Raw genomic sequence first — 27,486 nt, forward strand, 5'->3', positions numbered from 1 at the left:
TCACTGTCTCGTTCAAACCAATTTCCCAGTTGTTGATTGCCGTACATAAATTTCGACATTTCGTGGGACTGTAAAGTTTTCAAGAACACCAAGTTAATGGTGAAGGCGTAGCTGGGTTTATGCTTGTAATTTGTGTCAGTATAATTTAATGTACGCCAGAAAGCCACGGACATGAAAGTCAAGAAATACACGAATGACTGCTTGTGAATATATTAGTGAAAAAAAAAGTTGAGGACTTATGTTGGTGCTAATGGTGGTAATTTGTTGCCGTAACGGGTGTGCCTTACATTTTGACGTTTCTTGTGATTTGTTAACACCATATGGGACACTGATGTAATTTCGTTTACACTTAGTGCTACTTCCACCGTTTCGTTAATATAAAAAGCCCCTAATTTGTCTCGAGGAGGCGGCTTGGATCAAGCAAGGAGAACATTTCTCGACCAGCCAAGGAGCACAGCGTAAATGTCAGTGTTTTTTTTAAATACTGCACAACAATGTGAGCTAGATTTGCGGGATCTTTTTGTTTGTACAACAATTTACAGTAGTCGCGCTGTGTTTCGTTCAAACGGATAAACTGTAAAGCAGTGCCGTCAAGAAGTAATTTATCCGAAGTTGAAGACTTAACAGAACTTCGTTCCTTTGTTTCCAGCAGTTAACAACTAGCTGGATGGGTTCAAGTGTGAGAGTACTTTTTTCTGGAGATTATCCACGTAAGGGATTTCCAAAAATTGTAAGCTCATATGAAACTATAGGACAGTTTTATAGTATGATTCTGGACGATCAAAATAAAGACGGACGAAACAGCTGACGCCAAATTACTGTTCCGTTTAGAAACGTATTGAGAATGTCCTTGTTAACATGTGCCTCTTACGAAAGAACAGTTGTACATTAACCGCAAAAATATAGAAGGTTTTATCAGTAATCGTGACCTCCGACACTATGAAAGCAGTCATTCGCCGAAGGAGGATATTTTCCCAAGGATTAGCATACTACTACTACACATACACCCTCGTTGAAAAACAGGTGTATACTCCAACCAGAAGAAACAGAATATTGTCGACAAACTTAATCCAAATTTCCGTTTAGTCATCACTTTGGAACTTAATTTTAAATGTGACAATGGAGCAGAAAAGAATCTGACATTTTGAAGAGATGGAACTTTTGCCTGTGACATTTTTTCCGTACGGTGAGGAAATGTCGCCCCCCTTTGGCAGAAAATGTCAGTCTCTACAAGCATGAAAGAGAGCTACACGGCGAAGTTTATAAATACCAACAGCTAATTTCGGTTGATAAGATTTTCTGCGTATGCTCCGAAAGAAGTTCCATTATTTCATTAGTGTACAGAAGATAAACCTGCGGCAGAGTGTCCGTGTAGGAACAATGATCATTCATTGCTGTCGTATGCTAACAAACCGCTTTAGGATTTCTTAGCATCAGTTTAACATCAGCTACGCTTAAAATACAACAGTCGTGGTAAAGATGTTTTAAACCATTTCTTCTCTCTGAAGGCTGTAAGGAATCGTCGCTAGCACTATCCAAAGAGTAATCGCTGCAGTATAATACGGATCTCGTAACTGTTTACGCCCGGATTCAAATCTCAACCCTGTCACTGCCATCTACGTTTCCTGTTCTGATTTCCTGGACTTGTTCTCGAACAATCCCTTCGCAAATTCCTGACACGATCTGTGTCACAGCTATTTTATTCTAAGCCCGCAATGGCATTTTTGTCTATATTACGCACACAATTGACACGGTTGTTAAGTGGTAAGCTAGTGCTGACTGAGATCCCAGTTCGATTCTCCGTGGTCATATCGAACTACTATTGGGAGGGGGGGGGGGGGGGGGGGGGAGAGGAATGTCCATGAGTGTGGCCCATTCAGCCTCGTGAGGCTAAATTAGAAATTCTGGAGTGCTTCCGTAGATAAGCAGTGAAACTGACTCTCAAATCGCCGAATTATGTCTTGGTTCTCCAATGATTTCCTTCAGTACTCGAAGTACCTCCGAAGAAATTACAGGCTGTGCTCCAGTATTAAACTCCAACAAAACCGATTTCCATAAAAAAAAATACTGAAGCTGAATTCATTAAACTTGCTTGAACGGGTATTTTACCTTTAATCTGAGACAGAGAGAATGTGCAGTGACACAGTGCTTCTCGGTGTTTCAGCTTTGACGTGGAAAATGGCGCTAGCCCGGGTCGCAGTCCGCTGGATGGCGCAGCATCGCCGTCAGCCGGGCTGGTACTGCAGAACTTGCCACAGCGTAGAGAGTCCTTCCTCTATCGCTCTGATTCCGACTTCGAGATGTCACCCAAGTCCATGTCCAGGAACTCATCCATCGCCAGCGAAAGGTAAGTCGCTTCTTCCTTCCTCTGTCTGCCGTCCATTTTCTGTATCACTAATCTGAATGTTGGATACTCGTGTGTGTGTGTGTGTGTGTGTGTGTGTGTGTGTGTAGAAATTTAAATTTTAAGAGTACACTGAAATAGCTTTAGGTACCTCCGAAACATCCTTTTTAAATCAGTTATTGGTGAGCATATTTCCAGTGCCGTGTTTCCATGAGTATGCGGTTTCACAATGGTTGACCTGAAAGAGCGTCGTGTCTGTGTAAAGTCTGAAACAAAACTTGGGAGAACCGCTGCACAAACGCGCCGGATGTTGAAGCAAGCTGGTGGAGACAACTTTTTAAACGAACGGCAGGACCGGTACAAGCGTTCCAAAAATGGGCAAAAATAAGCAGTTGATTACGAACGTTCGTTCAGGAAAACATTCAATAAGTGAGGAATATAATTCTGCAAGATCGTAGACAGACCATCCGAGACCTCTGCAACACCTCCGGAGTAAGCAGTGGTACATGTGAAAGTACTGTGTAAGGAGAAATGTACATAAGGAGGATTGCGGCGAAGTTTGTGCCGGGACTGCTTAAAGATAATCAAAGGCAACATCGGCTGGAAGTCTACAGGGAACTTTAACAACTGCGTCAAAACGCCCCTAACGTTCTTTCAAATGATGTCACTGGCGACGAAGTTTGAGTTGATAGCTATTACCCTAAAAATAATCAGCAATTGTCGCACTGGAAGAGCCCATCGCTTCGGCCAAGAAAGCTTCACAAGTCAAGAGCAACATTAAATCGTTATTGAACTGCTTATATTGATAGGATCGTTCATAACTAGTATATTCCCGCTGCTCAGACGACCACTAAAAAGTTCTGTCACGGTATTGTAAGACGATTGAGGGAGGTAATGAGGAGTAAATGTATGGAGAAGAGGCGTAGGTATCATTGGGTATTCCACCATGACAATTCACGACCGTTACATCGGACAAGAATTTTTGACTAGGAACAAGAAGGTAGTTGTTTCACCCCCGTCGTACTCACCGGATTTAGCTTCGTGTGACTTCCTCCTCCTCCCAAAGATGCAAATGAAGTTTGACTAACGAAGATTGGTACTTGATGGAGATTTAAGTGTAATCGCAGAGGGTACTAAACACTCTAACAAAGACACGATCAGGATGCATTTCTAATGTGACTGAAACGTTGGACTTAGTCCCTCCGTTCCTAAGGGGACTACTTTGATGGTAATGGTGTACAATAAGGTCTGGGTAAGATGAAATAACTTTTATTAATATATTCCTGGTACCTTCAGATGTCTCCTCGTAAATTTCGCTCTTGTGTAGTGAAACAACACACTTTGCATACCGTGATGCCGATGTTTGGTGGCCGCATCCACCTTTAGCGACGTGACAGCCCATGGGAAACGTCCAAGGGCACTGTTACTGGTCCAGTATGAGGTAGCTACATTTCGGTATGTTTAACTGTTAGTGGTGGTGCTCGAGGGCTTGTTAGACGAAGTGTCTAATGGATTCGTGGGGCGTTCCCGGTGTATGAAGTGCGCGTTATTGTCCAGATGACTGAGTTCACATCGAAAAGACTAATCTAGTGGGCTGGAAAGCCCTCACTTGGGAAACAGTCGTAGGGTAAAACATCAGTACTTGTCCGTGTTGACTTTGAAACGACACAACTTTTGTGTACAAATGTTAAAGAAGCCATAGGTTAAGCGAAGGATGGTGGCATGAAAGAACGAATCATGTGTGGAGCAGAGACATTCTTTCTGTAATGGGCAGCTTGAAGCGGTATGCTACATCTGACAAAGAGCCATTTAATGAGCTCATTTGGAAAGGACAAATTCAGATGTCTGTGTTTACTCGAGATCGCAGTTCATCTGTATTACAGTACAACTACTCACAGGGGCCAGTTTGGGCCGTAATTATTGTATGGCAGCGAAACTTGGTAGATATTCTAATGCACTACCGACATCGTCAGCGTGGGTGCGATCTGTAATATTATGAGCACTGAATATATTCTCAACTGCGATAATTGCTAAAATCATGTATTTATATAGATGGCCCGTTACGGAAAATCTCTGTTGCCATCTTCAGAGCTATGTTTACGTCATTACACAGTCTCCTCCATCAGTACAGTAAGTGCTGCTATACAACGTATGTCCATGTCGGTACGTCAGTTTTCAAATAGCAGCTATGTACACACACATTATTGCGCCGATTACAATTGTTCAAATTCATCACCACTTTACTTTTGTAAGCACTTTAGACTAACTGTTATTTTAAAACTGACATGCCGACTTCTAGAGTAGTTCACGATACCAACATGGGCATACGCTGTATAGCACTACTTACTGTACTGATGTAAACATAGATCCGAAGATGGCAATAAAGATTTGTCGTAACCAATCAGCTGTATGAATAAATGACTTTAGCGATCTTGGTAGTTACGAATTTATTCAGTGTTCTTATCCTAAAGCGTTAATGCGGGATCAATTTACGCTGGAAAAAATTAGTTCCGATTTTCGCCATCAAGTGCAAATCTGGCGCTGTGAACACAAGGAAGACGTATATAAATATTTCCATATGTAATGGATTAGGAACGGTACTTGGGCAGAAAAGGTCAAACGAGTCAGGAAGGCATAATGTTGATCATGTTATTAATGGCCTTTTATACAACTTGCTCTGTATTAACACTGGAAATACTTCAGCCGTAAAACGACGTGATGGACAGCGTCAGATTTGTTCCTGGTGGCCAGAATTGAAGTTTGTGTTGGGGAGGACACTTAGCTTAGGTATTTCGTGCAGCAATATTGACCATCGTACAGCAGTGGTGTAATTGTTAGCATTTCTGGATAGCAAGTAAGAAGACCCGGGTTCGAGTCCCGGCCGCAGCACAAATTTTAATTCATTTCGTCTGCTTCGATCATTCGCCCAATAGTTTCGCTGGCATACGATAATTACATGCCACATTGGATCCCCGTGAGGAACTGCATTTTAATTATAACCACCCGGTGCGATGCACGAATAAGCGCACTGGACAAAAAAAATGAGTCACCCTCAGGAGACATCATGCTAATACCTTGCAACACACTCTCTCGCCTTCATTCAAGTATGCCATATCCAGCTGAAGCCGCTTATTGACGATTAGATCCTGTAGAACTACCAGTTTGAGAGGATGTTGAATGATACGTTTCTCCTGCTGTTCCAAATAATCCAACATTTTCTGTGGTATTAAGATCGCCCAAAATTCCAGGCCAGTCGAGGGGCAGTAGGGTACCTACGTGCGCGTCAAACTTACAACGTATGAGTGTAGCCATGTGAAAATGGTGGTTGTCATCTTGCAAGCGTGGAGCGTTGACAGGATGCTCATCGTGAAGACACAGAAGAAAGTCCAACACTAGGTCGCCGATAATGTAGAAATAAACATCCTCCAGTTAGCTAGTGTCCAGTTTGGTCCCCTAAAGGCCGCTATGAACAATGGCCTTTTGCGAGGCACCCGACCACAGGCGTCAGTCTGAAGCAATGCCCTTCGCAATGTTTGTTCGGAAACTGCTTGAGACAGACCTGCGTTTACTGATAACAGCTGTTTCTCTCGGATTTGAAAGTAATTGTAGTTGACTGGGTGTGACACTCGTCTCCACTTACTGTCGGTTCCCACACAATGTTGCATGGCTGCTAGTTGTACACCGTTCTTAGCAGACATGTTGGATACTTAAATAAATGCAAATAAATAGGCAGTTTCATTCACACTAGGGTCATGGGGAATGTCCGAACACGTCTTCACGTCGATTCGTCTTACATGATATAATGTTGTGATTGTGAAAAAAGCCTCAATCGCGTTTATTTATTGTTAATGTTCTTAGCTTTTAGACATCGGGCATGTGGGCGTCAAGTTACTGCGGAATCTAAATGGTGTCCCATGAATGTTGCGACAAACTTAGAGGCGTTGTAGAGTGTGTCTTGAGCAACAAATCGGGGATAGGAACCCCCGCCCAGAAACGTCATCTAACAACGCTACAGAGCGTCGAAGTTATAGGCACCGGCGCCTTCCTCGATGTTACCACTTCGGCAGCTAACTCGGCCTTATGTATACGCTTGCGGACTGTACGCGGAACGTCTTTCAATGTTGTTTGTTATTCGGTGACAGCGAATGATTGACACAATCGCCAGTGTAGAAAGTGGCGCTAGCTTCCCCATAGACAGACCTCTGCCATGTCGCCATAGTCGACTTCGTTTTCGGACAAAGGTTTCCATTTGCAATTTATTTTTTCCTGTATACGGAGAAGCATTGGAGTTTTTAGAGGGTTCCAGGAGAAAAAGTCGCAAACCACCATATGGTGCACAGCGGAAGTACCCTGTACCACTACCAGTCATCCCATTTCTTGCTCCACTTGGAAAAGGAGCGAGGGAAACCAATTGTCTTTCTGCTTCCGTACGAGCCCTGGCTTTTCCGTGCCTGATACCGAGTGATGTGAGTGACACGGAGAGCAGAAGTCTACTCCTTAAAGCACACCTCGCTGCTGCCTTAAATTTTGTCAACAGATCGAAAGCGCTAATAACATTAAGCAAATGCGAATAAGATAGTTTTACGATCAAGACGTGGCAAACTCTGTAGTTCCATAAACATTGTCTGAAATTGTTTAATTTTTTCCTGTGCTTTTTATTGATGAAAAATTTTGAGATTTCGTTACAACCAGTAAATATGTCATCGACCTTTTTTTTTATCGGAAACACATTCTTGAAAATTATTGGTTAACGAGCTCCTACATGTAAAAACTTGACACTCTCTCTCCCATTTTAAATATTAGTCACCTGGCTTCTGATGCCGTCTCTGTCTCTTTATTTGTCCTTGAAGTTATTTCGTATCAGAAATGCACAGAAAGGCAAATAGTATTGGTAATTCTGAACATAAAATTGTTTAAGAAAAGTGGATCTACGAACAAATCACATAATGTACAGTTAGATAACCAGTCGTCGGCCACGAAAACTGACAGCGGCCGGGAGAACAGTGTGCTGCCTACACGTCTCTTCATATCGGCATACGGTGACGCATATGGGCTGAGGAGGACACGGTGATCGGTCGGCACCTTTGGGCTTTAAAGGTCTGTTCGGACGGAGACAACTAATCATTTTCTGACTTGGGGTATATAATTGTTCAATAAGATATCTAAAAAACATGTTCTGTGGCTACCAGTTCGCTGCAGTGACAATGCCTGCTGGTGCCCGAAATACAGTATAGTCAGAGGTCTTCTTCACACCCGTTGGTATCTGCATCTAATTCTCCAGCACATCTAGTCTTTCTCAGCCTCACCAGCCAGCCCCTCCAAGTAATGTGTCGAAATATCCACGTTCGTCCTGTTGCTTTGCGGATACGTTACGTCATTCCGTATGTAAATGTATTTCTGCAATGTGATTCTAAGCCCATACAAAAAGGCCTAGCCGCCCCATAAACACGCGCACACACACACACAAGGTGAAGAAAAATTCGCGCACTCTGACTTCGCAGGGCGATTCCTTACACACTGGCGGTATAGAAATATGTCACAAAATTTCGTCCAGCGCATGTTTTGAACAATAAATTTACACTAAAGATTGGCAGGCTGGCAACACTGTAATCACATGTATCGAAACTACCTCTGTCAGCATATAAGAGTAGTGTTGTGCAGTTGGTGCAGTGGATAGCGATTTGGGGATCGAGGATTAGATTCTGGGTTGAGACTTATCTGTTAATATTTGCTAAACATTTTCTGCGTGGCACAGTATCTGGTGTCTTAATTTTCATACAGCGATTACAGTGAATCTTCTACAAAACATTTGCAGTTACGTACTACAAACACAGAAATGTAAGGACAATCGTTTTCCATTGGTCAGCTTTTAAAGAAGCGTTTTGCACGTCGTGGGCGTGAACTGTTTTGCACCACTGCATCTACTAGATTCCAAACCTGTTTTATGTGTACCCTCCCCAAATGGTCCCGTCGAAATTATTTGCAAAGCACGTTGCTAGTCCTACTGGTAACGTAAGGCCCTAACGAGATGCAGTGGACCTGAACGTGGTAAGAATCGATGGGGCCATTGGGAGAGGAGTACACATAAAAGAGGTTTGGAAACTAGTAGATGCAGTGATGTGAAGCAGTTCGTGTCCACGACGTGCAAAAGGTTTCTTTAAAAGCTGACCAATGAAAAACGATTGTGCTTTCATTTCTGTGTTCGTAGTACGTAACTGCAAATGTTTTGTAGAAGACCCACTGTAATCGGTGTATGACAGTTCAGGCGCTAGATAGCGTTCCACGCAGACTATAGTTAGGAGCTAAGTACAGAGAAGCCTCAATACAGACTCGAACCCTCGACCTCTTGCTTGCTGATCCGATGCGCTACCCACTGCACCAACTGCACAGCACTACCCGTATATGCTGACAGAAGTAGTAACCATATATGTGATTACAGTGTTGCCAGATGCCCAATCTTCAACGTCCATTTACTTCCCGAAACATGCGTAGGACGAAATTTTGTGAGAGACATTTTTATGTTGCTTGTGTGTGAGGAATCGCGCTGCAAAGTCTGAGTGAGCGAATTTTTCTTCACCCTGTATAGCTACAGGTTGTTTCGAAATTTATGTTACACACTTCTAGAGGTTGTAGAGGGGACTTGGTATATCAAGTCTTGCATAGGAACCCATGTCCGAAACCGTCAGCCAACGACGCTACAGAACGTCAAAGCTATTGGCGCCTGTGCCTGTAAATGTGTATATGTATACAGGATGATTCCGTGATGGTGTTACAGACTTTTAAGGATGATGGACACGGTTAACTGTGTCAATTTGACGGAAGGGTTGCTGCTTTGGAAACGAACGAGTGTAAAATTACGATCATTCTGGTATCTCTGACAGTGGAATACACGTACTGGTACTGTTGTTGCTAAGATTGTGGGGTACGCAACTTTCAGAGATGGTAGTACGGACCAAAACAAGGAAGAAATTACCAGTAAACATGGGCTGCACCCCGTCGGAGGTTAGAGTCCTCCCGTAGGCATGGGTGTGTGTATGTTGTCCTTAGTGTAAGTTAGTTGAAGTGTGTAAAGCCTGGGGATCGATGACCTCAGTAATTTGGTCCAACAGGAACTTGCCATAGATTTCCAAAAAATGGGCTCTAAAATACATAACTGAGGAGCGCTTGATCATCTTCGCTAGTGTGAAACACATCTCTTCAACTGAACAAGTGCTGATAGCTCTTAAGGTATCCATTTTAGAACCCATGTTTACATTTTTTTTCTTGTTTTGATTCATACTACCACCACTGAAAGTTGCCTATCCTACAGTTAGCAACAACAGCAACGGTACACGTATTCCACTGTCAGAGGTATAAGAACGGGTTTCGCTTATAACTTTCGACTCGTTTGTTTCTGGTACAAGGAACCTTCACCTCAAATTTATCGTTCTCCAACGTCTTTGAAAGTCTTTAACATAATCACGGAACTACCTGCATATTTACGGACGCCAGCGCCTGTATCTTTGACGCTCTGTAGCGTCGTTAGTTGACGTTTCCGGTCACAGGTTATTATTTAAAACTCGATGTACGAAGTCCCCTCTACAACCTGTAGAAGTCTTGAATTGTGAAAAAACATATACGAAACGTCGGGAGCCAGGAGTTGCGCCGGCCTAACTTAACACTCGTGGTCTGGAGAGTTGACACACAATACTCTGTTAATGTAAATATCACTGAAGGAAAAACTCAATCAGCCGTACTTTTTGAGCAAATGATAGATTTAACCGAAATTAGGTTCTGGCCTGATCCCATCGTCAGACGGTAGCGAGGATTTCCCGTACACATTTAACATTTTTGATTTTTGTTTGCTGTACAGCTGTACTGTTGTTCTTGATGTTCATTTTAATTTATTTTGGAATCACTTTTTCTGATTGTCACATTCTTTGTAGAATACAATGGCTAGGATTGCTTTCGTTAAATCATTCTTTAAAAAGAGCGACTGGTTGCAGGTTTTGTCTTCAGTGACCAGTGCTAAAACAGCCTCGCCGTTGTCAATCCGTCATGGATACCATAATGTCGTTAGCTCGCCAGGTAAAGAAATCCGTGCTTAATTTCATGAAGTGCGAATTTCAGTAAACTAAATCAATTCCAGCTACTGAGCGAGATGGCGCAGTGGTTAGCATAATGGACTCGCCTTCTGAGGGACGACAATTCAAATTCGCGTCCGACCATCCTGACGTAGGTTTCCCGTGAGTTCCCTAAATCGCTTGAGGCAAATGCCTAGATGGTTCCTTACGAAAACATCCACTGTGTTCTCAAACCACCATGGATAAAATACTCTGTTAATGACTCTTTTATTGTTTCATCATTATCTTACGGAAGAATGTACTTGGACATCCCGAGATAGGCAGCTATCCAGACAACTAGAACATGGGTTAACGATGTTCCAAAGGTCGAAACCGGTTGTTCTCCACTGGTGTACAAGTGAAGGTGTTCTGTGAGTACAGCCTATGCTGTTTTTCAAGAATGTCTTTCATTAGATCGTTACGGTTTTTAGCAAATGGTATAATGAAAAACTCCATTTGCAACAAATGTCCATTGCTGCGTTTACTGCTGTTTCATCGATTATAAATTTTAACAACTGGAAAAAATACGGAAACTCTTTGCAGGACTGTTATTTTCAGCTCTCACAGCTACATTTTCCGAGAAACGGTTGCGCATCTTTTTTCAGACTCTCATAAGAAATTAGACACATTTACCATCGCCCGTATGTTGCTCTAATAATTACTGCTGTGGGGCTATCTCATGTTAGATTTCGTTGGCCACATTGATAGCTGTTTTGGTTATTCCTGTAAGACGAGTATCATTACCTCATTGCTGTTGTGTATTTTTACACTCAGTTATTGTTTCAGTGCAAAATTCTCAGGCGTGAAAATTATCTGGATTTCTCACTGCGCCACTACTCAGTGTGTATTGCCGCTGTTTAAGAGATCTGATAATCTGAGAAAGAACCACATACTCCCCATCGTTTCTAAACCGTGACCTCGCTGATGTAAACGTTACGTGAAAATTTTCAGTTATATTTTCAGTAGCCCTCCGAATTTTGACACTGACTATGAAAATGGAAAAACAAAACCTTGAAGAATGCTTGTTTCATTAGGATGCAGTTCAAATCGCAATTACTCACGCACACGCAACAACCGTTTCAATTAGACTTTCGAGTCAGGTAAGTTCACTGCGAAAAAATGGGTATTCATAACCCTAATCGGAATTCACATATGTGTATAGACTTAACAGATTTTTGGGGTGTATGGTGACAAAATTCTCCGTTACTGTCAGTAACTTATGTTCCACGAGACACCGACTACAATTATGTTTAATGGTTATTACGTTGGTAAAAACGGTATAATACAAAGTACCTTAGGCTTCTGGTATAGTGTGGGACGCACACAAAAAGGACAGCGGAACACAGAAATATCGGAATTATGGAGTAAAAACCTTGAAAAATTTGATTTAATGGAAACGAGGTTGAGACGTTGCGAAACTTAGGCGAATGGAGCCCACATTGTAGATTGAAGACAGCGTTTTTCTTCACATTTGCAGGCTTGTTAGGGAGTGCAGTACTGCCTTGGTTGTTTTGCCAAATTGTCCTCGAACTCCATTTTCTCGGGGCAATTGGTACACATTAGCAAATGTCGTCTATTTTCTTTTCGCGCCTTGTATCAGTGGCACTCATCGTTAACGTACTAGTTGCCACACAGAATGTTCATGTCGTGTAGCTAGTCTAGGTTTCTGTTTTAGCTTTTTTTAACACGTGTTTTATTATATTTCTGTTAACCTTTACGTTTTAATTGACATACTGAATACCTGCTAGTGAAAAGTTTTGATTTTAACTGATGTGAATCTGTTACTATATAGCTCTTTACACTAGCTGTATTCTATTGCCTAACTTTTTGGGAATGAACGTTCCTCTTCTAGTAACGCTTTGAGCAGCATTTGATGGGAACCGCGACACCCCAAGCGAGAAACAAGCAACAGAGTTGAAATTGGAAAGTGTAAAAGATACAGGTACGAAGTCCACGGGATTTACTGTCAATTTTGCCGTCACATTAGGTTTTTTATACGGTTACTTGAAATTTAGCAGTTCATTAAGCCTTTGTGAGTCTTATTAACTTATTAGTCAAGTTGTTGAACATACGAAGGTTTTATAAATTTACGACTTTGGTAAAAATGTTTCCCTCGTCGTTCGTTACGAGGACGGCGGTTGGTAGCACTGCGACTCAGCTGTACTACCGGCTGTTGGCGGTAGGTGGCAGCTGACGGAAGATCAGAAGTAGTAACGGCCGGCGGCGGTAGATAGCGCGGCAGTCACGAAACGGATTTGGCTTCGGCAGACGTCAACGAAGACGCGAAGTAAAAAATGCATTTAAGCGTTGCTTCTGCTACTCGCACTTCGTTTTAAAGACGTGTCAGTGGCATCCAGTAGATTATGTTGCCATTGAAACTAAGCTTTTCGAAGAATAAAAACTGCGTGTTTGTTGGTCTTGAATGTGTGTGTTCTTTCTTTTAAAAGTGCTACTGATGCACAGGTTGATGTATACCTGTCGCATTACACCGCTGAACGTCTATCTACTATATACATTTCTACGTTTAAATTTGTTACAAAAAATCTTCAAAATTACGTGACCGATTTACTTTAAATTTTTAAACGTTACGCTAATAAACGTTTGGACCTTCATAGGCTATGTATTTTTAATTTATATGATATATGAATGTGAAGGGAAACGTTGTCAGAAAAAACTCGAAAACTTCTTGATCGACTTACTTCAAATTTTTATCTGATACTTTAATAACATTCAGCCAGACATAGGCCATTTATTTCTTAAATGTACATTTTTCTCCTTTAAAAAACGATTGCGAGAAATAAAGTGCTATGTTGTGCTCTGCTGTGAAAACGTGAAGTTTTGTTTCCTTTAGCTGTGATACCAGGGCATTTAAACCAATAGACAACTTTTACCTCCCACGTGTATATCATTCTTTCTCATCTCTATATATAAAAGGCAATGTCCCTACTGACTGACTCATCATCGTCCAGCCCAGCCCGCCTAGCATAGAAATTTGAAGGTGCGGATCTTATACAGTAGGCTTCGTTTAAGAAGGAATTTTTCGAAATTCCATCCGTAAGAGGCTGAAACAGTGGATGAAGTTTTTTTTTACTTTTTTGAAAAATGACGCTATTAAGATAGTTTTGACGCTAGACTAACGAAAATTGGTATTTGGTTTAAGGTCAGAAATAAAGAAATATATATTTCAGCAGTTTTGGAAATTTAACCCTATTGGGGTGAAATAGTGGGTGAAAGCGTTATTTGAAACTATATCATTATTGAAGAACTACTAAAGAATTTTTAAAGCTATCTCTGTGATCACTGGTATTTGACTTCTCGGTTACAAATAAAGGAATACGTGTTTCAGTGTTTCTGGAAATTCAGCCGCTAAGGGAGTGCAATAGGGGATGAAAATTTTTATGAAAATATTTCGTTACATAAAAAAAAAATTTAAAGCTAAATTTATGAAAATTGGAATTTCACTTCTCGGTTAGCTATAATGAAATATTTGTTAGGGGATGAAAGTTACTATGGAAATAACTCCACAATAACGCAAAAGGCATGATTAACAAACACTTCGGAATCCAGCTACTAGAAATCACGTTTTGGTCAGAAGTACACTCAAAAAGACGATGCTAATATGGTCTCAGTGTGAAAGGCTTAGAAGGTGTTCCAATTTGTGAACAACATAAAAGTTTTGATTAAATAAAAAAAGTCTCTGCAGGCCATACAGTCTACACGTGCGAAGCAGCGGGCTCTAAGCCAGTTATACATATTTTTAAACAGAAGCTGTATACAAAACAGCATGCTGTTTCGTTTTCTTCCTCGCAGTTGGTTTTCACAGAAAATAGAAAGCTGTATTTACGGTTTATCGGCTTGTGATCGGAATACGACTTCGGAATCTGAATTTGCCGTAACAGTGAACGCGGTTCAAGATCGGAGAGAGGGGGGAAGAGATGATAGACAGACTTTTGCATAATAGATTTAAGGAAGCAACGTAAAACTCACGTCGGGATGACCGGACGGGAATTGAACCCCGATCCGGATGAATCCGTCTCCATCGTTTAACCGTTGCGCTATTTTAGTCACTGCGAAAACAGATCAACTTAAAAAATTCTATACCTGCAGCGAGTCGAAATATGAACACTGGACTAACCACGTATTTAGTTCAGCGTTGTGTCCTCAGTTGCGTATGTTACAAGATTGAGGGGTATCCTAAACTAAGTTGACTTAAATTGAACTCTTTGGGAGTAAAAGTCTGTATTTACATCGTTCCGCTCAATTACGTCATGCTGTCAGTAACATTCCATGAGCGAATTTAGTGATTTGGGCTACTGTGCAATTGCCATAAGGTCATGAAAGCCGTAACATGCACAAAATTGTTTTAATGAAAAAATAGAATAATTAAACACTGAAGTATGAAATTTTAGAAGGATACTTGCATTAGAAATGATGATGATAATGAAACTTGGAACAGAAGAATTTACTTCATTGAATGGATATTATGAGAATGGTTAAAAGGCTAAGGCGTTATCCAGTCATACTTCTCCCAGTATGTTTTAGTGAGCTTTTTATAAAAATATATTGTTGTGTCAATAGTAGAGTCTACTGTTTCAATATTTTTAGTTAATTATATCCCCATCAAACAGTTCAGTGGGTCTAAACTAACCGTGCAGGGAATGGCAATTCTCAGGAGGAAAGACTTCACCGTGCGTTTGCCAACCTGTTGATCACCAACTGACTTCATTCCTGGGTACACACTTTTTGAAAAGTACTGTAACTGGTGCCCTATTGATAACTGTCACACGAGTATTCGTTATATACGCTGTAATTTGTATATTTATAGAAAGCTCTTGATAGTGTTGACTAGAATACTCTCTTTGTAATTCTGAAAATAGCGGTAGTAAACTGCAGAGAGTGAAAAGGTATTGTACAGGAAACATACTGCAGGTAAAACAATCGAAGGACACGAAAGTGAAACATCTCTGATGTTACAGAGTCTGTACATTGAGGAGCTGTGGTGGAAGCGAAGGAGAAGTTTGGTAACGGAACTAAGCTTCAAGGAGAAGAAATAAGAACTTTGACGTTTGTCAATGCCGCTGTAATTGACAGAGGCAGCAAAATGAGTTGGAAGACCAGTTTAACGAAATGGATAGGGGTCTTGAAAAAGAGGTTGTAAGTTGGACATCAACGAAAGTAAAGGAAAAGTAGTGGAATGCAGTCGAAAGTAAATCGGGCGATGTTAAGAAATGGGATACAAAAAGCAAATGACTTTCGCCGTTTGGGCTCTGAAATAATTGATGATGGCAGAAGTAGAGGCGATATAAAAGGCACACTGACGAAAGCAAGGAAAGTGTTTCTGTAAAAGAGATATTTACAAATTTAACTCTTAGAAAGTCTTTTCTGAAGGTTTTTGTTTGGAGTGGAACCTTGTACGGAAGCGAAACGTAGACGATAAGCCATTCAGATAACAAGAGGAAGTCGAGATTGGTGATTAGCGTGCAATTACAAGGCCGCTTTCAGTTGGACTGCCTCGTATGAACGCCATGTGTATGACTGTACTCTGTGTTGGACTCCCTGATACTGTGTGCGTGATCTTATCGATGATTACTATGGTGAATACTCTAACAGCATTACGAAGTCGCGAAACTTGGCGTTGCCGTTTGACGGGCTACACACCTACAGTACTATTATCCGCCCTCAGTCCATGATAGTTGTTGAACTTCGTTTTGACCTCGGACAGTATGGTATGACTCGAATCTGGATACGAAAAATTTCGTTACCGTCAGAATCCCGCATAACACTTTGTCAGCGTCAACGTTTCGATGTGTTAGACTGTGCCGTGTTTACGAGGTACAGAATTTAGACTTAAGCAGAAGCGCGATTAATAATATCATCTTTAGGGTCATCTGTACTTTTTACAAAGCGCTATACTTTCCTAAATTATTTCCCTTATGTCGTTATCACCATATTTGTTCTTAAGGACGTACCCTGACTTTTTAAAGTGAGTTGAATGCATTAAAGTAATTTTTTGTTTCATTATGAAGCCTTTATCACTTCCTAGCAATCACATCTAACATTCTTTTTTTAATGGTTTACAGAAATGGTTTAAGTAATAAATACTAATCGATTTCATACTTTGTGTTTGTCGAACCCAATGACAACTATTCAGAAACGATTCGACCATCGCCTTTCACATAGTTTTGTTTGTTCTGTGATCACAGTCTCGTAAAATTTTTTGAGTGACAACACATTCACCATAACCTCGTCTTTTAAATTGTGTTGATTAGCAGCCTATTCTTTCAGTGTCGATGAATTCTTTGCTCTGAAGCCGTTGCAATTAAGATTGGTTGATTTGCGGAGGGGACCAAACAACGAGGTCATCGGTCCCATGCATTTAAGAAAAGAAATTTGTAACTAATCAGTTCTTCGATCTATCCATAAAGATTATCCAGAGTTAATTTTATCTTCAGATATTGGGAATCACAAATCTGTGCCCGTGGTGTTTGAGGCAATACAAGACCATTTCAGAGAAATGAAATCTTCACAATTTTAATACCGCATGAGAATCTCGGATTTAAATTAACCTTTGCACTGCCATGTCACAAAGAGCAATATGTAGGAAGGTGGAGAGAGAGAGAGAGAGAGAGAGAGAGAGAGAGAGAGAGAGATAGATAGATAGATAGATAGATATATATTATTATCTTCTACTACGGCGGATATCCTTCAGTAGAGCTCCTGACACTGAAAGAAGCATCACCTGACAGATGCGTATAGGTTTTTTTTTTAAATTTCATCTGCAACGATTTAATGTTACGAAACAAGAAAAAATATTGAAAATATCTAAGCCTTCGAGCATAAAAAATTTGATTTAATGAGCTATGTAGGATTGTTATCACCCTTCGCTTCGATTTATTAAATATTTCAAAGACCTTAAACAGACCAAAAAACCTTGCTTCTGAACATCAATAAAGGAAGTGCAGAAAATTGCAGTCTGATATAGCAGATATGTTTTTAATGTAGTATATGTGGACGCCCAAAAAAGTTTTGGAAATGTACAACAGATAACAATCTGTGGCAATGTAAGTTCCTGTTGCCTTTCGGTGGCAAGTGCACTTCTGGTCCCGAGTTCAAGTCTCGGCCCGGCACACAGTTTTAATCTGCCAGAAACTTTCATATCAACGCAGATTCCTGTGCAGAGTAATCTCTGGTAATGTCTGAATTCCTTTAGGTAGTGTGAAGAAGTTGGCGTTCAGTGTGTGTGTGTGTGTGTGTGTGTGTGTGTGTGTGTGTGTGTGTGTGTGTGTGAAAAAGGTAGCACACTTGGGATGTTAGTCGACAGTGCTGATTTCGTGAAAAATTGAATTATCACGGGAAAGCTGTATCGAAATAAAGTCTGAAATACATTGAAAACCATTACCAACAGTTGGCTAAAACTTAGAGAAACTTAGTTCAGAAACAGCGTGATACTGATATTTAGTTTTGGCATTAGTCAAGAGACAATGGAGTGGTTAACGAAGCTGAAAGAAATAAAAATACATATTTTACAATCAATACTATGTGGAATACTGAGTAAAGCTTAACTGGAGCGAATGGGAAGTATCTGGATGAGTCAAGCCAAATAACTCCTGTGCGGCAGAGATGACAAGCTGAGCTCCCTATGCTAACTATTCTTAAACATTGGTAGACGGCTTCTTACTAGCTGAAAGACATGAGGGACAACAGACGACGTAGATGTACGATGTATGTTCGAAATGTTCTTGGCCTTTAAAAGGGAAAAAAGGCAAAAGATAATTATATTTACCGGGTGATCAAAAAGTCAGTATCAATTTCAAAACAGAATAAATCACGGCATAATGTAAATAGAGAGGTACAAATTGACGTACATGCTTGGAATGACATGGGGTTTTATTAGAACCAAAAAAAATACAAACGTTCAAAAATGTCAGACAGATGGCGCTTCATCTGATCAGAATAGCAGTAATTAGCATAACAAAGTAAGACAAAGCAAAGATGATGTTCTTTACAGGAAATGCTCAATATGTCCACCATCATTCTTCAACAATAGCTGTAGTCGAGCAATAATGTTGTGAACAGCACTGTAAAGCATGCTCGGAGTTCTGGTGAGGCATTGGCGTCGGATGTTGTCTTTCAGCATTCCTAGAGATGTCTGTCGATCACGACCCCAAAGCCATAATCGCACGGACTGAGGTCTGGGGACCTGGGTGGCCAAGCATGACGAAAGTAGCGGCTGAGCACACGATCATCACCAAACGACGCGTGCAAGAGATCTTTCATGCGTCTAGCAATATGGGGTGGAGCGCCATCCTGCATAAACATGATACGTTCCAGCAGGTGTTTATTAGCCAGGCTGAGGATGATGCGATTCTATAACATATTGGCGTACCTCTCACCTGTCACCGTAGCAGTTTTGCTGACCAGCGCCATCTGTAGGACATTTTGTGAACTTTTTTTTTTTTTTGTTCTAATAAAACCCAATGTCATTCCAAGCATGTGTGTCAATGTTTACCTCTCTATCTACATTATTCCGTGGTTTATTAAGTTTTCAAATTTATATTGACTTTTTGATCACCCGGTATTTACTTACTTATTTCTAAACAGTTACCTTGTAGAGTGCAAAATAAGCATCAACCCCAGAATTAGGAGATAATCGACCAAGGCTTTTCTTTAGGTTTGGATACAAAACGTAGTGCTCTGAATCACGCGGGTGTGGAAGAACTTCGAAGCGAAGGTTTCGCAATTTTGCAGAAACGTTCGTAGACACCCGTGCAGTTGCGGTATCTTTTTTGCAAGATGTGGACAGTAAGTATAATAGCGTACTTCAGTTTGCCCGCCAGCGAAGGATAACACTGCCATGTGAGGGTTCTGCCCTTGTTGAGATAGTGTGTCAGCAGAATCTCAGAATATGCTATCCATAACTTTTTTTTTCATATGGACCGGTTGTGAACTTATATCTTTCGTTAAGCTCTATCGACTATTTTGCCGTCTCTGATTTAAATGAGTCCATGTTTCATCTATTATTGTGAAACGGCGTAAATTGCAATTAAACTAATCCAAATACTACTGAGCAATATTGATTCAAATGCGTTTTTGGCCAATGTTTAAAGACGCTGTACTTAGTGAACAACAGGGTTTACCATGCCACAAGCTTCGCTAAAAATGTGGTGCTCACCACATACAGAGGTATTTCCGACGTCATTAAACTCAAGTAGCTTCTCTCAGCGATCCATGTGAGTGACAATGCGAATCGCATCAGTCGCCAAGATCTGTGGACCTTTTGAGTGCTTATAATATTCAGTGTGTGCTGGACCACGCTTCAGTTCAGTTGGTAACTTCTTAACTGTCATAAAAAATTGGAAGAACGTAACTCTTTTACATTCTTTGAGTTTAAACCTCTCAAGAAATATACTTCGTAACAGCTCGTAACTGAGTTTCACCTATTTTTACGAATATCTTAAGAGCAATTTTTTTGTATGGTCGCAACAAGCAAGCCGCTTTACCGTAATTCTCTTAAACTTTGCAGTGTGCTATCTAGTAATTCGTAATTTCCAAAAATGAAGGTCTTTAGTCTACCTTTAAAACGCTACTGTGTTACTCAGAACATGTAGTACGTTACTGTTTATCGTAATCAACCTGTTGACTTTCTGTTATATATTTTCCATATGAGTCTGATATTGGTTGCTGCAGGAGTAATTGTTGGACCCGGATTTTCGCCAGGAGAGTTATTTTACTAACTTAATCTGCAGAGCGGCATAGCAAGGTAGTACTTGAAACGTGAGACAGTAGGGTTTTCAGGATTGCTCACGTGGTGGGGTAATTCCTATTTGGCAGCTTTGATGGGATGGTGGGGATTATCTCGAAATTTGAGCTCTCGAGAGTGCCTGCTTTGCACGTGGAGTTGTAAAGGGTTTCTCGTGATGTCACGGGAACGTTTCTGGTCGTTATCTCGAGAAACACGATCACGGGTGTTGTGGCGTTAGCTGTAAGAGGGGTGGGGCGGATGCACCACACAGAATACGTGAGAGTGATAAGCAAGCCAAAGCATTCTTTAGATATAGAGCTCACTGGCTACGAACCCTAAATAATTATCAAATTTCTAGGTTTGCTTTGAACTCGCGAAATCACGCCCTGTCGAGTGACCAAGATGCGACTAGTAGGACCTGAATCTGAAGTGTTAACGGCAGTTGTGATTGTCAGTGTCCAGCGTACAGTGATTTAACATAACCCGGTGTGGTCACCTGGCGGCTACGATAAATCAGGTGGCAAGGCGCAGAGGGCTAGCCAACAGGAAGGGGAAGTTGCGGAATTCGGATAGAGGGATTAGGAAAGGAAATGCTCGTCAATGAAGGACTTAGCAAGAGTAGGCATAAACTAAATTGTTTCCGTGGGTAATGAAGTGTTGCTGATTTTGACGAGGACATTACAGAGAGCCAATCGAAAGTTAAATTAACATTGTTGGCATTATATGCTACCACACCAGTGTAGCAATGTTAGACTGAAAAAGAACTTATTTATATTTGACGACGAAATACAGTTTAAAATACTGAAATTTATTCCTGAAATTCAACTTACCTGTAATAGGTACAGATGTATTACCTAAAGCGTCATACGAAAACCTGTGGCGCACAGGAACTTGAACTCGTATTTCCCGCCATATCGCGAGAGGTCGCCTTACCCCTTAGGCTGTCCGAGCACGATCCCCGGACTGACCCAAACTTCTATATGTCACACACCTACCCTATGTGATAAAAAGTATCCGGACACCTGAATGAAAATGACTTACAAGTCCGTGGCGCCCTCCTTCGGTAATGCTGGAATTCAATATGGTGTTGGCCCACCCTTAGCCTTGATGACAGCTTCCACTCTCGCAGGCATACGTTCAATCAGGTGCTGGAAGGATTCTTGGGGAATGGCCTGCACTGAGGAGAGGTATCAATGTCGGTCGGTGAGGCCTGGCACGAAGTCGTCGTTCCGAAACAACCCGAAGGTGTTCTATAGGATTCAGGTCAGGACTCTGTGGAGGCCAGTCAATTACGGGGATTTTACTGTCGTGTAACCACACCGCCAGAGGCCGTGCATTATGAAAAGATGCTCGATCGTGTTGAAAGATGCAATCGCCATCCCCGAATTGCTCTTCAACAGTGGGAAGCAAGAAGGGGCTTAAAACATAAATGTAGTCCTGTGCTGTGATAGTGTCACCCAAAACAACAAGGGCTGCAAACCCCCTCAATGAAAAACACGACCACACCATAACACCACCACCTCTGAATTTACCTTTGGCACTACACACGCTGGGAGGTGACGTTCACTGGGCTTTCGCCATACCCATACCCTGCCATAGAATCGCCACATTGTCTACCGTGATTCTTCACTCCACACAACGTTTTTCCAGTGTTCTATGTTTACGCTCCTTACACCACCCGAGGCGTCGTTTGGGATTCACCGGCGTGATGTGTGGCTTATGAGCAGCCGCTCGTCTATGAAATCCAAGTTTTCTCACCTCCCGCCCAACTGTCATAGTACTTGCAGTGGATCCTAAAGCAGTTTGGAATTCCTGTATGATGATCTGGATACATGCCTGACTATTACACATTACGACCCTCTTCAACTGTCGGTGGTATGTGTCAGTCAACAGACGAGGTCGGCCTGTACGCTTTTGTGCTGTACGTGTCCCTTCACGTTTCCAATTCACTGTCACTTCGTAAACAGTGGACCTAGGGATGTTTAGGAGTGTGGAAATCTCACGTACAGATGTGTGATACCCAATCACCTGACCACGTTCGAAGTCCGTGAGTTCCGCGGAGCGCCCCATTCTGCTCTCTCGCGATGTCTAATGACTACTGAGGCCGCTGATACGGAGTACCTAACAGTAGGTGGCAGCGCACTGCACCTAATACGAAAAACGTATGTTTTTGGGGGTGTCGGGATACTTTTGATCACATAGTGTGTATATCTCTTCTCATTGTTTATTAATCCATTTACCAGCACTCGAATGAATTCAATTTATGAGCTAGTGTCCACCCCCTCCCATTCCCAATGGAATGCACGGCGCTTTTATGTAGCAAATCCCACTGGAGTTTGTTGAGCATATCGAAGACGCTATTGCGCTGATTGAACATACGTGAAAAATCGTGCTGCTAGTCTCTGAACTTTCCATATCCTGGATACCGACCCAAGTAGGTGAACGTTTCAAATTAACTAACGAAATGCCATAGTTCATCTAACGAGGTATTCATACCGTTTTCTTCTGTGAATTCTAAATGTAAGGGGCTCTTCGAGTGGACGTATTTGTAGTTTTTCACCTTAAACCATTCTGCGTAGATCTCTCTTAATAGATGATGGCTGTGATTCACTTTTGTGACTGTTCGAAAATATTGTAATCAACAATAAACTAGTCTTTCGTCTAGTTTCGTGATCATTATACAGGGTGGTTCCGTAATGATGTTACAAACTTTTTGGGATATTGAAGACGCGTCAGTGTATTACTTTGAGGTCAAGTACATTCTGATACATCATATCTTGCAATACATGTACCGGTGCTGGTGTTACTACGTTTGAGAGGTAGGCAACATTTAGAGGTGGTAGTATGCACCAAAACAAGAAAAACATATCAACTAAATGTGGTCTCTAAAATGTATACCTTAAGAGCTGTGACCACTTCGTCAGTAGAAGAGACATGTTTCACAGTAGCGAGCCCGCATCTCGTGGTCGTGCGGTAGCGTTCTCGCTTCCCACGCCCGGGTTCCCGGGTTCGATTCCCGGCGGGGTCAGGGATTTTCTCTGCCTCGTGATGGCTGGGTGTTGTGTGCTGTCCTTAGGTTAGTTAGGTTTAAGTAGTTCTAAGTTCTAGGGGACTTATGACCACAGCAGTTGAGTCCCATAGTGCTCAGAGCCATTTGAACCACAGTAGCGAAGATGAGCAAGTGATTATAGCTCTTAAGGTATGCAGTTTAGAGCCCATGTCTAATAGACATTTTTTTGTTCAAACTGCCGCCTCTGAAAGTAGCCTAGCCTACAATTTTAGTTACTCCTCTGCTCGACCGTCTATTCTTCGGCGTCTCGACTCTATCCACCACTGTGGATTACGTTTAGTGTCTGGAGCTTTTTAAACCAGCCCTGTGGAAAGCCTTTATGCTGAGACTGCTGAACCTCCGCTGCCCAATCGGCGAGCTGTCCATCTGAGTCGTTATGCTAGCCATCTGTCTTCCATGCCTGCAAATCCGGCCCATGACATTTTTTTCGAGGCCTCCTTGGATTTAGGGTATGCTGGCCGCCCTTCCTCCCTACTATCACCGGGAGTCCGCTTCCGTCTACTGCTCCATTCTCTTTCCTTCCACTTTCCTAAGACTTTCTTGACAACTTGGGGTACAGCACCGCCTTGGCTCCGGCCCCGGACCTGCCTGCTCCGTGACCTTTGTCAGTTTCCCAAGGATGGTACCCCTTCTCTAGTTTATCGTCGGGCATTTGCTGTTCTTTGCGCACAAATGAAGGAAGCCACATTTATTTACACTGACGGCTCAAAAACATCGTTTGGTGTTGGGAGTGCCTATATTGTTGGCGACACCCCAAATCGATTTTGGCTTCCCGACCAGTGTTCGGTTTATACTGCGGAGCTTTACGCTGTTCTTCAGGCTGTCCAATACATCCGTCGCCATCAGCGGATACAGTATGTTATCTGCTCAGACTCTCTATCAGCTCTCTCCTCAGTCTCCAAGCTCTCTACCCTGTCCACCCTCTGGTCCACCGGGTTCAGGACTGCCTCCACTTGCTCCACTTGGGGGGGCGTCTCTGTGGCGTTCCTCTGGATGCCAGGACATGTTGGTATCTGTGGAAATGAGGCGGCCGATATAGCGGCCAAGGCTGCAGTCTCCCTTCTTCGGCCAGCTATTCGCATGATTCCCTTCGCCGATCTACAGAATGTTTTATGTTGTCGTGTTGCTCTTTTACGGCACGCACATTGGTCGACACTTCCCAACAATAAATTGCGGGACGTGAAAGCTCGTCCCTGTGCTTGGACCTCTTCCTCCCGAACTCGTCGCCGGGAGGAGGTAATTTTAACTAGACTCCGGATAGGGCACTATCATTTTAGCCATCGACATCTTTTAAGCGGTGATACTCCCCCACTCTGTCCCCACTGCTCTCAACTGTAGACGGTGAGACACCTTTTACTTGAGTGCCCCTATTTTACTCCATTATGCGCCCGTCTACAGCTGTCGCCTGATATATCTTCCATTTTAGCAGGTGACACGCGATCAGCTGATCGCGTTCTCGAGTTCATTAGTGCCAGTGCGATGAAGTCAGTCATTTGAAGCTCTTTTTGGGGACAAACAACCCCCCTTCTATAGTGGTTTTTAAGCTTTCCTTCTGTTTCTGTTTTTGGTTTTCCCACTTTTTTAAGTTTTGCTCCCATTGCTGCTGGTTTCCAGTTTCGTTTTTTTTTTTAGCTTTTCCTAAGTCACAGACCGGGCGCTAATGACCGTAGCAGTTTTGCGCCCTAAAACCATAACAAAAAATAGCTACAACATTAATGGTACATGTTATGTAAATTGAAGGGGGAAAGGAAAGGGAATGATGATATCAGCTACATCATGACTTTATGTGGAATCAGCGGCGACGAGTGAAAATGTGTGCCAGACGAGGATTCGAACCCGAAATCTCCTGCTTACGAGGCAGTTGCGTTAACCACTTTTTTTTGTTATTGATCGTTGTGTTTGGTTGTTGCGGACGTCGCAAGACATCCTGTTCAAGTTGGGTGGTTGATACTTCCACACAGTTTTTTATTACAGAGGCCAACCGGCTCTCTGACCGAACACGCTGAGCTACCGTGCCGGCATCCACTGAGCCATCCAGACACGGTGTTCATCGCAGTTGCGCGGTCTACCTACCCTGAGATTCCTGTAAGAGGTCAAGCATAATGGTGCATCTGCATCAAAGGTTTTGGAATGTGGGGACGCACAATTAAGTTCGACCTCCTCCATTACTGCATCTCAAAATAGCGAGCATCAAACATGGTCGGGGACTGCAGATAGGTGGCGGTAGGTGGGAATGTGGGTCGTTTGGGAGATGTACTGAGGTAGTCCGCGCAGCTACGGTAAACATTGTGTCTGGATGGTACAGTAGTTAACGCAACTGCTTAGTAAGCAGGAGGTCTCGGGTTCAAGTCCCGGTTCGGCACACATTTCTACTTGTCACCGCTGATTTCGCACAAAGTGGCGATACGGCTGATATCGTCTTTGCCTTTTCCTTTTTCCTTTCCTTTCTCCGCCTCCCACTTCAATTTACACTACATGTATCACAGCTGCGGATTCGGCGTGGTGTCTATTCTTTCGGACATGTCCGATAGAACAGACACCACACATCCATTTAAGTACCGGTACATGTACTCCAGTCAGACATGTCAGAACGATTTTTGCTTATAACGTTCGACTCGGTCATTTCCGGACCAGGGCCCTCACTTCAAGTTGATACATTTATCCTTCTCCAACATTCCTGAAAGTTCGTAACATCACGTTTTTACACTGCATTAAATGTGTGTACGACGAGAACCATCCGCCGCTCTTTGAATCGAGCAACCACAGGACGTCCATCACTTAGTGTTGTGTACATAGTTCCGCGTAGTCAGCGCGTACACAACTTTCCCAATAGAGCGCGCCCCGCTAAGCACAACAGCGCAGGCGCAGCGCTCGTCCGTCTCCGCACTACGAGATGGCGCTGTCTTAGAGACGGACCAAATTCTGCTTCCGCCGACCCGCGTATTAATATGTCACGCAGCCAATGCGATTGCTGCTAACGTAGAACCTTTTCTCCTCGCGGATCACACTTGCGCAGTGATAACTGAACGCTCGAGGTATTATAACGAGTATACTGACCTCCGATTAGTCAGTCTGCATTTGTCTGTAGTCAAGTTTCAGTATGCGCCTAATAAGATTATCATATTCCTGTACATGGCCATGAAGAGAAATGAATAGACACTTCGTCAAGTATCAGAGATATGTGAGAATAAGATTAACATACCAAGACCAAAGGAACTTCAGATTGTCAATTGTAAACAGCATCCAGAATAAAGTTACGTAATGTCTATGTTTATTATTATTTTAATAAATGTGTGTAAAAATTAATCAAGTTCTGTTTAAAGTTGGTCACCGTCAATCTGCTACTCTAAGCGTGCAAGTGGCATTTCTATCGTCTGACCTAACGGCAGAAGATAAAAACGCCAGGATAAGACCACGAGACATATTGCTGACACTCGCCTACTTCGTTAGAGCGACAAGTCAAATAATCTGATGGTGTGTGTACCGAAGGTCTTACAGTACGCACACCACACTTAGTAAATACTTCACAGTGATGCAAACCGCCGTCATTAAGTTTTTTCATCAGCGCACAGCCTCCGAGTGCTCAATATAAATTGTCTATGTGCACATTTATAAACTGTGTCCCTCTGCTAAATCGCCAAGTGTTTTGTTTTCTTCACATGGTAGCGAAAATAAAACTGACCCCAGAAAATATTCATAAGAGTGACGCGGAACTGGCCCTCGTTAATGAATAGGAGAGCTGCCCATCACAGAAAATGTTGGTAACCGTGATTCCGATGCACCTATCTGTTGCTGCCACATGTGTGCGCATGCGCATCTGTCGCATGCTCTGTCCCGAGTACTTCGCTGTGTCATTACCTTTGAGTGAATGAGTGAGTGAGAGGAGTGGATGTGTTTAATAGCCAGTTGAATGCAACACAAAATGACGCTCGTGATAAAACAGCGCGTATTCATTGGCGAATGTTACGCGAAGCGTAATTCGTGGAAAACGTGCGCGGAACTTGTTTAAAAGACTTCGTACGCGCCATTGATTGTACATTCGTTACAATTTCCTCTACTGCCATTTCAACCTTTTGGCCATTTTCGAGCAGTTAGAGCTGCAATCACTGTATACATCAAGGGTACATTGAACACTGAGAAAAACATACTGCCAGAAAAAAAATCAGTACACTCTTTTAGAGGTTTCCAATTCACTAAAAGTTATTCACGTGCTGTAAACACAGCAGTA

At 42.3% G+C, this 27,486-nt stretch overlaps 1 protein-coding gene across 1 annotated transcript in view; it reads left to right on the plus strand.

Annotated features, from left to right (window-relative positions):
* LOC124556842 (cAMP-specific 3',5'-cyclic phosphodiesterase-like) overlaps positions 1 to 27,486 on the plus strand; it is a 931,691-nt gene that overhangs the window by 112,166 nt on the left and 792,039 nt on the right. Inside the window, exon 2 of the mRNA XM_047130860.1 lies at positions 2,165 to 2,347. Within this exon, the coding sequence (XP_046986816.1) occupies positions 2,165 to 2,347 (183 nt within the window). The remainder of the gene's footprint in view (positions 1 to 2,164; positions 2,348 to 27,486) is intronic.

This window comes from Schistocerca americana, chromosome X (assembly GCF_021461395.2).
Source record: "Schistocerca americana isolate TAMUIC-IGC-003095 chromosome X, iqSchAmer2.1, whole genome shotgun sequence".
Classification (NCBI taxonomy): Eukaryota; Metazoa; Arthropoda; class Insecta; order Orthoptera; family Acrididae; genus Schistocerca; species Schistocerca americana.